At 44.9% G+C, this 12,139-nt stretch overlaps 2 protein-coding genes across 17 annotated transcripts in view; one reads left to right on the top strand and one right to left on the bottom strand.

The window, feature by feature from the left end:
- DOCK7 (dedicator of cytokinesis 7) overlaps positions 1-12,139 on the top strand; it is an 84,180-nt gene that overhangs the window by 25,148 nt on the left and 46,893 nt on the right. For all 16 annotated transcript variants that reach the window (XM_042030881.1, XM_042030880.1, XM_042030877.1 and 13 more), the window contains exon 13: positions 855-1,017. In XM_042030881.1, coding sequence (XP_041886815.1) covers positions 855-1,017 — 163 coding nt within the window. The remainder of the gene's footprint in view (positions 1-854; positions 1,018-12,139) is intronic.
- On the bottom strand, positions 1,726-11,332 carry ANGPTL3 (angiopoietin like 3). Its single transcript, XM_042030886.1, has 7 exons — positions 10,749-11,332; positions 9,570-9,680; positions 8,674-8,791; positions 7,850-7,963; positions 6,532-6,627; positions 4,684-4,956; positions 1,726-3,246 (listed from the first exon to the last, which is right to left on the bottom strand). The coding sequence occupies exons 1-7, from the start codon at positions 11,250-11,252 to the stop codon at positions 3,065-3,067; spliced, it is 1,398 nt and encodes a 465-aa protein (XP_041886820.1). The 5' UTR covers positions 11,253-11,332; the 3' UTR covers positions 1,726-3,064.

Here is a 12,139-nt window from a genome sequence, read left to right as displayed (position 1 = left end):
AGCACTGAAGGTGTTACAGGGCAGGTTTGTTACTGGCACACTGAGGGTGGTGTCTGTGAGGAGAAGATGCAAACCCCAAAGCCCAAAAACCAGGAACCTCTGTTTCCCACTTTCTGTCCCAAAGGAGATCTCTCTGCTGGCTCCCACTCCTGGTTAATAGGAACAGGCTCCACCTCTGTTTGAGAAAGGGGAATAGAAACCCTGACCTGTGCTATTCCTGACAATATTTGCTTAACCTGCTCTTAAAACTTTCCAGGGACAGCAATCCTGCCTCTTTCTTGGATCATCTGCCCAGCACTCAGCTGGCCTTGCAGCCACGTTAGGTGTTAAGGAAACTTTGCAAAATTACCTTCCTTGCAAATGAATCTGAATCTGGTGTGCCACAACCTCAGGCAGCAACCTCAACCTTCCAAGCACTTGAGTATTGTCAGTGGTTCACTCAATTCACCTCTGTTTTGTAGCCTGACCAATCTCAGGGTTTTTCAACCCTTCTTCTGATGGAGTTTTGTTTGTAACTATAATTAGGCCTCACAGGAGCATTATCTGGACTGTATTTCCCCAGTTTTCCTATGAAAAAAGCATCTGTGACATGCTAAGATGCGTATTTTCTGTTGGTTCTTATTATCTGGTCCCCTAGTTGCCTTAGATACCAGCTTGATCCACTGATACTTGTTAACAAATCCACTTTGGCTGTAATTTATCATTTGTTGATTTATTAAATTCATATATAGGATATTAATGAATATATAGGATATTAACCTGAAGAAACAAAGCATGATTATGCTTTAAAAAACGAATTTGTATTTGTTAATAAATTCTATTTATTAATTAGTAAAATCTCTTTCTTCTTGCAGCTCAGTTGAAGATAGACATATCTCCAGCTCCAGAGAACCCCCACTACTGCCTAACCCCAGAGCTGCTGCAAGTCAAGCTTTACCCAGACAGCAGAGTCAGGCCTACAAGAGAAATCCTGGAGTTCCCTGCCAGGGATGTCTACGTCCCAAACACCACATACAGGTCAGAGTTTTGAAATACATTTCACTTTTCAGGGCCTGAGCCTGGCAAGTGTAGAAATTCCTCCCTTATCAGCGGGGTTCTTGCAAAATTTGGTGCATGGGCAGATGTGCTGTGCCAGAGGCATGGGAAGGGTTCAGGCTGACATAGCAGAAAAGGCTCAGCTGGGGAGGGACAAACAGGTTTGCATCAAACTTGGCTGTGAATAAGAACACAGGAGAAGTTTCTCCCAGAATTCGTGGTGGAATTTGGTTGAATTATTTTCAGTTTTATGTAGGGTTTTTCACTGTTCTCCTACTGGTTTTATTATTTTATATCACTTTCAGTGACACTTTTTTCTTTAAAGTGAGGGATAGAGATAGAGAAAATGCATAATCCCTTCGTTCATATTTCCATTTTGATTTCAAAGCAATTTCTTTGTTTGAAATTCTTGGAAAAAATCTTCTGAGGCCCTGAAAAATAGGAAATTTTTCTAAATATCTTGGGAAACACTAACCTTTCTGTAACAACACTTAGGCTGGGACCAGATTTCTTTTCATTATATACCGTTATTAATTTAAAGCTTTTTCACAGTATCTTTGAAGACATTACTTGTCTGAGTGGAATTGTCTTCACCAGCTGAGTAATTTCACCAACTTACCAAATCCTTTACTTCTTGTTGGAACTTTAGATACAAACCAGGTTTTTATAAATCAAAGCTTAGAAGAAGGGTTTAGTCAAATTTCATATCCTGTATTTTGGAAAGTTTTAGCCATTTATTTATTTGTCTATTTGTTTATTGGACAGGTAATTTAACATTACAGTAAACCAGTACAAATAAACAACACTGCATGATCTCATCTCTGCTATAAACCCATGAGAAATAAAAGGATTTTTTTTCAGTGTTTCTGTAATTAACACATTCTCTTCACTGGGTTTCACTCTGACAAATTACAACCAAAACCATTTCCTGTGCGACTGCAAGTGTTGAGATAAAAAACCCACAGATAAAAAAGGGTTGGGTAAAATAAACAAGTCAATATGACTCAGTGGAACTGCAGGGTTGGGGGCTTTGTCCGTCGGCCCTTCCAGGGCCAGCCCAAGGCTGTCACTCAGTGTTCTGCAGCTGAAGTTCAACACGTGGGTGACCCCAGGAGCTGGACCAACACTGTCCCATGGGTTGTGCCTACTGGGTTTGTGGGTTGGCACCCTTGACCTCATTGGAGCAGCTGTTCCCTAAGTGGAAGGTGTTCTGTTGTGTGCTCACTTAATTGTTTCTTTAATTCCTTAGTTGGTTGGACTGAAAGGTCACAAAGGCTTGGCTCTGATTCATTTCAGGTGAGGAGAGCAGATCTCTTCCTCATTTCAGTGAGTTTGAAGTTTGGCTCTTAACTTTCAGTGAGCAGCCAGAGTTGTGCACTTACTCTGCAGAGTGTGGGATCCAGGGGACCAGGACTGCTCTGACTCCCTGTGTGTGCTCACACCTGCAGCAGTGTGAGGACAGTGCTCCAAAGGGGATGGATTGGCCTCAGCTGCACTCCTGGAAAATTGTCTGGAAATACCCAGAGCCCTAAAACGAGGAATTACCCACCTTTCATTTGCTCCTAGAAACATTCCACAACAAAAACATGAACCAAACATCCACTTAGTTACTTCAAGAAACAACATTTTTCTCTTTCCCTAAATGTTTTCCGTAGGGTTTTGCCAGCCCTTTGTTCCCAGAAAACACTTTTTGTTTTCCCTACTACACAACCCAGAGAGGAATGCACAGCCTGAAAACCCATTCCCCCAAACAGTATTACCAATATATGACAGGTTGGCTCCTAGGCATTAGAATTTCATCCTGGGGAGGGAAAAGCTCCGTGAAAAGTTGCAGCACGTTGACATTGAGGCTTGAGGGAATGGCAATACTCACCAAACATTTTGTAAGACCATCTCAGATGCCTCAGGTTTATGTTTTGGAGAAATTCCATGCAGGGCATGGATTGGGACATGCATCTGTTGGCAAACACAGCATCAAGGCCTTTGGTGTGGTAAAGTTCAGTGTTTGTTCTGAGTTAAAATGCAGCACTCAGTCAAAGCTTTTTAGATCTGTTGGCTGGATCATTATTTTGGTGGACTTGAGCAGGTAGTATCTTCCTTTCTTAGGCTTCCAGTATAAGCCTTTTCCTCTGTCCAGCCTTCCCCTGGACCTTGGTGTGACGTATTTGCCGTTCAGGTTGGTTTCCTCACACTCGCTGTGCCACCAGCCTCCTGAGGAGCAATGTGGGAATGTCAGGCACACTCTTGGTTGTGCTCTAACTCACTGTGCTCTATGGCAGAGCAAACAGCTCCTCTTTGCAACAGAAATCTGCTCTAGACCCTAAATTCCAGCTAAATTGGCATTTACCCAGGATTCCCAAATCACTGAATTGTTTGGGTTGGGAAGGTCCTTCAAAGGCACTGCATGCACTGCCCAGGCCACCACTGCCCCGTGTCCCCAAGTGCCACATGCACACAGCTTTTAAATCCCTCCAGGGATGGGGACTCACCCCTGCCCTGGGCAGGAGTGCCAGGGCTGGACAGGCCTTTCCGTGAAGAAATTCTCCCTCATATCAATTTAAGTCTCCTCTGATATGACTTTGGGCCGTTCCCTCTCCTCCTGTCCCTGTTCCCTGGGAGCAGAGCCTGATCCCCCCCCGGCTGCCCCCTCCTGTCAGGGACTTGTGCAGAGCCACAAGGTCCCCCCTGAGCCTCCTTTGCTCCAGGCTGAGCCCCTTTCCCAGCTCCCTCAGCCTCCCCTGGTGCTCCAGACCCTTCCCCAGCCCTGTTCCCTGCCCTGGTCCCACTCCAGCCCCTTAATGTCCTTGTCCTGAGGGGTCCTTCCCTGGACACGAGATGACACTCTTGGCATTGTTTCAGGCATTCACAAATTCAAGCCGAGGATGATGTACAAAGTGTTTGTTGCATGAAGCAGATGGCTGGAGGGCAATTCTGTTATTCTGTGGTTTAGTCATTTAACTGCTTTTTCACTTGTTTGCTTTCTGCTATAAACTGGCAAACATAAAAGCTTTAAAAAATCAAAGCGTTAAGAACCTTTTAACCCAATTGTCTCCAAGGAGAAATGGCCTCAGCCTTACATCTCCTGCTCTTTTGAGAGTGATTCTGTTGGGTGTATTTGACAAACAGCTAAAATCTGCCTTTGAGTGGAAACTCACTGTCATTCTTAACTTTCAGGTTGTAGCCTAAATGGAGTTAGGAGTTTGTCTAAATGGAGTTTGTCTTTGGGTTTTTTGCAAAAAGGGATCAAACAATCCAACCTGGGGCTGCCACACCAGACCAGGCATCAGAGGAGGGACAGCCCTTTGCTTCAGAGCTCAGAATCTGATCCTGAGGGTTATTTCAACCTGTGCTGCTCATTCTGTTTCTGGTGTTGGTTGTTTGCACAGGAGGGCAGGGTTAGATGGGATATTGGGAAGAAATTCTTCCCTGTGAGGGTGCTGAGGCCCTGACTCAGGTTGTCTGGAGAGACTGTGGATTCCCCATCCCTGGGAGGGATGGACGGGGCTTGGAGCAGCCTGGGATAGTGGAAGGTGTCAGGGGTGGACCAGGATGAGCTTTAAGCTCCCTCCCAACCCAAACCATCCCGTGATTCCCTGATGCTGTAATTGGTGGAGCAGAGGAGTGGCCATGCCCCCATTCCCAGCGTACCTAGGTGGTTCTCCGGGCAGTTGAAGTCGCTGGCTGTGTCCTCGGCGCGGTCTGCGGTGGAGAAGCGCAGCTCCGTGTGCTCCGGGAGCGCGTTGGGAATGCTCCCGGACATCCTGGAGAGCTGCAGGCTGTATTTGGTGCTGGGGCCCCCCAGGCTGAAGGTGTACTCGATGTGCCGCCTGTTCCCCCTCCAGTCCTGCAGCTCAATCCGCAGGATGTAATTCCCTTGGTTGGCGATGGAGTAGATCTTCTTCAGGCCCAGCCAGAATTCCTCTGCAAAGTTGGAGGGAAGAGATGCTGAATTTGCTTTTAGGGATAATCTGCAGGTAGTGTGTGTGAAAATACAGTATTTAAAAGGCTTTATTAATTGCTTTAATTAAATCAGTGATTTGAGTCTTGGGGACTGTTGATCTTTGCAGAGGTCTGCTGCTACATTCTTTTTGTTTACCTCTGTTTAATTACACTCTGATGATCAATAAAAGCAAGAGATCTAAATGAACTGGAGCTTTTCCCTTTAAGTTTCCCACCTCGGGTGAAACTCTGAGAGGGAGCTGGAGACATTTAAAAGGTGTGCAATTGGAAGCGTGTGACAAATGAAGCGAGTGACATACATAAAACCTAATGGCAATTGTTGCATTTTGTGGGGGAAGAGCTGCAGAACTGAACTGGGGCTTCTACACCCTCCTGTACAAAGGGAATTTTTCTTTTGCTGGAATTTCTGATAATTAGTTTAATTGGTTTCATATATTATATTCATTAAGTAGCTTATTATCAGTGCAGGTAATTACCACATGTAGAAAGCGGGGCTGAATGTGAGTGCCACACACACAGCTGGCATTTAAAGCCATAGAAGACAAGAAGATTGAGGAAAATACTCCCTGATTTCCAGGTTAGGAGCTGTAACCTGTTTTATTTTTATCACCTCAGAAGATGCAGCAGAGCACTGGATAGGACATAGCTGAGAGCAGTGAGATTCTCTGCAAAACCCAGCACTGAAAACATGTGGCTGCACCTTGGTGCAGTATTTGGGAGTTGGAGACTAATCAAGGAGCCAGTAAAGCATCCAGCAGGATCAGACAAACTTTACAGGTGGAAGTCTACCTCAGCTGTGAGCTCCTGTCCCAAAAATGAGGGAAAGATTGAGATACAGCAGCCCTTCATTGTAAAAGATGTGGGAATAAGTCCATGTTGCTGCCCACCATGGTGAAGTTTAGGTCTGTGCTATGCCTAGAAAGTCAAAATATTTCCTAAACAAGAGGAGACTCATCTCATTGTATGAGAAAAACAAGGAAAATGTTCTGGACAAGAAAGCTGTTGGGCAGCACTTGGTGCTACAAATTCTTTGGAGTTGATGTTTAACAGGGGAACGTGGGTGTTTCCTCACCCTATCCAGCCATGGAGGGGATTGGCCACTCTGGGGAAGCCTGAGGTGTTTGCTCAGGGGAGCACACGCAGCCTTGGGCTCTCTTGAGGAAAAATTGGTGTGGTGGTTTTAAGGGAAACAGGATTGCAGGAAGGCTGAGAGAAAGTAGTGACAGCAACTTCATGAGGTTTTGCCTTTGTGTATGTTTGAAAGGCTTTGGGAGGTGCTTTTATAAATAGTAAAATCTTGGTAAAATAGTGTTTAAAGCATTTTGGTCTTGGTTCAGTTTCTAAATAGACATTTGAAGGGATGTCTTTGAGAATTTTGTGAGTTACGTGTTCTAGGAAGCACTTTCTGGTACTCCAATAGATCAGTCAGCTGTTACTTGCAGGTTTAGTCTGCTCTTATGGGAACACCTTTCCATAAGAAGATTCAGCTTCTCAAATCAATTTTTACCAAGAGACACACACAAAAGGCCTATTTACCATTGAGGTCACCAAAACCATTTGTGTAGGCATCCCAAGTTTGGTTGAAATCCAGCGATCCATCCACTCTCTTCTGGATTACAGTCCAGGATGTGCCTGTGAAAAGGGGAGATAAGTCACAACTTGGCCTTGGTCTCATTATCTGTTCCTGAGTGTGCTCTGGGGTGCTCCCACTTTGAGGCAGAATGAGTTAATTTAAATCTTTGTGAAGGGAATTGAAATGAGCCCAACTGGAGAGAACCTGGGGCTGTTCGAGTGTCCTTGGCCACACTTGGGGTGATTCCACTCACGGAATTGTTTTGTTAGGCTGCCTTGATTGGGTTTGATTTGTTTATGAGGGCTGAGAGACTGAGAAATTGATAAAGAATAGATATGAAAAGCCCCAGACATTGGATCAGAGGGTCAGACTCTCTGCTGATAGTGCCTGGCTGCTGGCACAGCTCTGGGGCAGGGATGAGGTGCTGGGGCTGTGTCCACACTGGAACTCCAGGGAGGTCTTTCTGCTGAGCCCAGGTCATGACACCCTCACTTCACCAGCTCCACCAAATGTAAGCAGAGGAGCTTTTTGCAGAGGGCGGCAGCCCCGTGAGTTCTGTTAGCACATCCAAACATGTGAGCTGGCCCCGCGTGTTCCCCGGCACTCCGGAGGCAGTGGGAAAGGGGCTGGGCAGGGAAGCCAGGCAGGACAGGCACAGAGCAGCTCTGGGGCATGCAGAGAAGTCAGGGAATGAGGGAACTGGCCAAGCTGTGTGCGGTCTTGGTGGCAAAAGGAACAGACATGGATTCCTTGGGAAGGTGGAGCTCGGGTGGGTGACGTGACAGTTGTGTGCCTGGATGATGCCTTGCTGCTGAGCCACCCAAACATGGCACGGGAATCCTGTCCCCAGCACTCACTTCTCTGGGTTAGTTTGGCACAGCTAAGTCTAAAGCAACCCCTGTTAATAGAACAAAATTTTACTAAGGTATTTACTGTTTGCTTTTCTTTGGGAAATCTGTTCATGGTTGCCCTATGATGGCTTTTATAATGACCATTTTCATTACCTACAGCTAAAGGGGCTTGGGTTTTGGGTATAATTAATGTCACATGATTGAATGTCCTTTCCTCAGTATAAACAAGAGGGGAATAAAGAATGGGAGCAGTGATAAGGAGATTTCAGGGTATGGGAAACCTGAGTTCAGGGCAGACAGGCCAGTAAGATAAGTCAAGAGGATGCTACATAAATCATAAGGTTTTGTGTACTTTGGGATGAGACAAAGGTGTTTGGCTTAGAGGAAGATATTTCTGTGAAAATTAGACTATTGTTGGCACAGCTCTTACCAAATTTCATTTCACAGTAGACATTGAAAGCTTCTGAGCCATTGGGCTTAATAGTGTAGACCCCACTGGCCTGCACCCCGGTGTGGTAGAGAGCAGTGCAGTCAGCAGCAGCACCTGGGAGAGCAGACAGCCTGTTAGAAATCCTGCCTGGGGTGTGCTGAGCTGAGAGCCAAAGAAAAAAAAGGACAATGACCATATTGGTAATTTTATTTTACAATAAATGTCATAGAATGGGCAGACTGCTTTGAGCTTAATAGTACAGCTGCCAAGGTGTACATAGGTTGGACTGCCTTAAAAAAACATAGTTTTAAGTTAGGCAGGGTTTCAATTTGGAGGATTTTTGGAAAGTTTCCAAGGCCTAAGACTAGACTCTGGCAAATGGGCTTTCCTACCTTTTTAAAGCTCCCAGTAAATACCATTCCCACTGCTGCACTTCACCAATGCCTTTCAACCTCAAAGAAAGGTCTTCTAAATCTTATAATTAGCCAGTGTGAAGTAAATTAGTTCTCTCTTCAGGCTCTACAAGGCAGGCATCAATAAAAGGTTGGTCACAGCATATTTACAAGGGAGGAATGGATCCCATTACTGCGTTTTTGGACATTGGTCCTGTGTGTCACCCCAGGGACAAGTACAGCTGGAGTGGGGCTAAATAGATAATGACATTTTGCCAAAGAAGGAAATCTAGCTCCTTCCCACAGCCCAGTGTATAACATAAAAATCTTCTACTTTTAGTCTTTGACACCTAAAAACTAATCCAAGGCTTTCTCAGAGGGTACTGGGAACGCAGCGTGTGCTGTGGTCACATCTCAGGGATGGGGTCTCACCATCAGCTCTGTATGTCCCAGCAGTGGGCCTGTGCACAGCAGAGGGGATGGTCTCTGGTTCCTGGTACTCCTCCGTGAAGGAATTCTCCAGGAGTTCCTGGAGCTCTATGTGGTTTAGCTGCAAGAGCCGTAATTACACTGTTAATTTCCCAAGGCTCTGGAATGGTGAGATTCATGGATCAAGCCGAACCGTGTCATGCAGAGAATAATTTTTCTTGTGAGTGTAATCCTGTAGAATACCCAATTTACCACATAAAAATAACTTCAGCTCCACGCTGGTGGATTTTAGGTGTGAGAACGCCAACACTGCCACTGCTCAGACAGGGTAGGATTCATGAGGGGAGGAAATGACCCATTCTCGTGTGGTGCACCTTAATGGGCAAACAGATTTAACTTACTTCCTCAGGTGACATCACTTAGACAAATAATGCTAGCAGCTAAGGAGCACAGAACCCACAGTTCCTTAGGCTGAAATGCATTTTCCTCTCAGAATAAATTAAATATGAGCATGTTGGTTGTACTGTATTACAGTGACACATGTTGGACTTCCACTCTGGGAGTAGATGTTGGAAATGAAGGAAGAGGTAGAAAACAATGAGACTTCCAGACCAATGGAAGAACAATAATATGATAGGTAATAAGAGAAAAACCCCAAAATTAGCAGTCAGAAAATGCAGCAGCCTGGTGTTGAGGGACAAGATCTCAAAGCTGTTGTTGGCTAAAGCTCCTGCCTGGCAGCACAGTGGCCTCTCCCCCAAACAGGTACCTCAAAATGGTCCCCACCCTCCTCACCACCCCAAAATGAACAAGGGATACCTGACCCCAAGGGGTGGTTGGACCCTCGACTCCCTCAGTGTCAGGAGAGATGGAAGGAGAAGCAGAGGTGGTTCCTGTACCTTGTCCTCCAGCTCCATGATCTGGTTGTGCTGCCTGTCCAGCTGCAGGTGCTGGTCCTCCACGATTTTGAGGAGCTGCTTGATGTCATTGTCCTGCTGCTCCACGAAAGCCTGAGGACAGGGAGGGAAGGATGGAGGAAGGTTAGGAGCAGCAAAAGACCTTCACAGCGGTGCTGCCTCTGTAACTCTTGTCCTGGGGCCAGTTTTAAGAGGCACGAACCATTGAACATTGCCCTTTCTTTTCCAGAGAATCCTAGAATATCCTTAGCTGGAAGGGACCCACAAGGATCATCAAGGTCTGCTTGCTTTGCCTCTAAATTGAAAAATTTCTTTGCTTCTGGAGTGAACACCCATTTTTTTGAGACAAACTACTGGCAGCTTTGTAGACTTCTTTCTAATTGCTATTTCCCTTCCATTTTCACATCAAGAACAATTACGTTCTGTGGAATTGGCCCTTGCTTCAAACTGGATATATGGCACTGATCAAAAAAGGGAAAAATTCCCAGCATTTAGGGTATTAGCTTGGGGTTTGAGAGATCAGGATTCATCTTTCTGCTTCGACACAAACATCCAGTATTTTCTGATACAAATTGCTTGGCCTTTCTATGCTTCTGCAAGATACAGTTAATATTTCCTTTTCCATAGAAAACCTTATACCCACCTAACTACTTGCATGATTAGCATAATAATTTTGTTAAGACTTGTAAGGTTCTTTGGTTCTGGAGGTCCTACAGGTGCTGCAAATGCCCCTCTCTAAAGGTTTAAGCTCCCTGTTTCTGCACTGAGCAGGCAGTTCCCACTGCATTGATTTGGGATGAGCTGACGACGTACAAACCCATGGGCTTGTGAATCTCATCATTTTCCCAATTGCAAAACTTTTTTATCATTGTGATTACAAAATTTCTTAAAATTGGCTTGCAAAAAATTACTGATGATACAGAGCTTTATAATTTCTCACTGATTTCGCTGGGGAATTCTACTGCAAAATTAACACCGTGTCAGAGTAAGACAGTGATTTCTTTTTTTTTAAAGGTTATTACAGTGATTTATTTCTCAAAATGCACACTAGTAGCCCAGTGAGGAGCAAGGGAAAGCATGAGCTTCTATTGCATAATTACTGATAATGGCTTTGCAGTGTGTTTTGGCTCAGTGTGTCAGGGCCTTTCACAAGTCACTTACTTTGAGTGAAGAAATTTCTTTTGTCTCTTGTGTCGTCGTCGAAGGCTGGATAATGGCCAGTTTGGTGACCTTGTCCTCCAGTCCCCACACTTTCTCCTGCAGCTGGATTTTGTTTTGTATGAGGCCTTCAATCTTCAGGTTCATCTCCTGTGAGAGATTCTTTATCTCCTCGTTGTTGATTTGCAGCCTGGCCGTGGTTTGCCGGAGCTGTTCTTCTTCCTCCTTGATTTCAGTGGTTTGCAGGGAGAGCTCGTAAAAGGACCTGTCAAAAATGTAGAGTTTCTGAAAGATGTCATTCATCTGCCCCTTAGTCTTGTGGACAAAGTCTTTGAGGCCGTGCCCCAGCTGGAGAAGTCCATTGGCCAAAATTCGGACATCATCCAACATTGCAAATCTTGATTTTGTTTCAGGAGATCCGGCAGAACCAACAGAGAAAAAATCCTTGTCAGCTCCAGCTGGGAGAGCCAGGGGGGCCAGGATTAGTAAAACTGGAATGAGCTTCATGTTTCCTGCTCCTGGTTCTCTTTGCTCAGGATGCAGAGACTTTTCCCAGTGATAATTTTTGCTGCGTGGCTTTTGTGGGTTGCAGAACTTGGTCTATTTATACCCCTCTTCATTTTAGGAGAGGCAGAGCAGTGGGTTGATCATTAAACTGTGTGTGTTTGAACGAGTGTAACTCCTCCTGAATGTAGGTTAATACCTGGGAATATAAAATTGAGAGATGGCCACGTTGCTGATTGAACGGGTTCTGAACTTTTCCATCTGCCAGCCCTTCTGGTGTAAAATGTTATTGATGACACAGTGTTTTTCACACCACTCTTTTTAATAGATTAATTTGGGGTCATAATCTTGGTAAGGGCTTAAACTGCTCCTTGTTTGTGTTGTTTGGTTCCCTTTATTGCCTCAGGAGTGGGAAAGGATTTCACACTGGATGTTCAGGTTGTGAAGCTCCTTGATAAGCTGTGGAAGGGCAGAATATTCCCAGATGATTCACACAACTTGATTTTCATCTTGGGCTGTTTCCTGATGTAACTCATTGTGCTGCAGTGGATTTACTTGTCATGTAGCCCAGATTAAGTGAGAAAGAGGGAATTAGGTCCAGAGATTGCCTGGATGTGATTCTACTGTGTTAAGGTTTGTGCAGTAATTTACACCATATAAAACTTATTTTTTAAGAGCTGCTTTCCAGAGGGGGATGAGATAAATAATACCTCGCTTGCATTTCTCACCTTACCATTCTTTTTGCTGTTTGAGATTCACACTACATAAAGAAAGGCTGCAAGTGCTCTGAAATAAATGCCCAGTTCTGCAGTGGGCCCCTGCATAGAAACATGGATTTTTTTGGGTAGTATTGCAGTGTGAGTGAAAGGTATTTCTCTTTCTGGATTCAT

This window comes from Corvus kubaryi, unplaced genomic scaffold, assembly GCF_017639235.1.
Source record: "Corvus kubaryi isolate FWS band 111438036 unplaced genomic scaffold, C.kubaryi_AGA036_p1.0 37334, whole genome shotgun sequence".
Classification (NCBI taxonomy): Eukaryota; Metazoa; Chordata; class Aves; order Passeriformes; family Corvidae; genus Corvus; species Corvus kubaryi.
The sequence above is the reverse complement of the archived record's forward strand: the minus strand, read 5'-3'. Positions and strand labels throughout refer to the sequence as shown.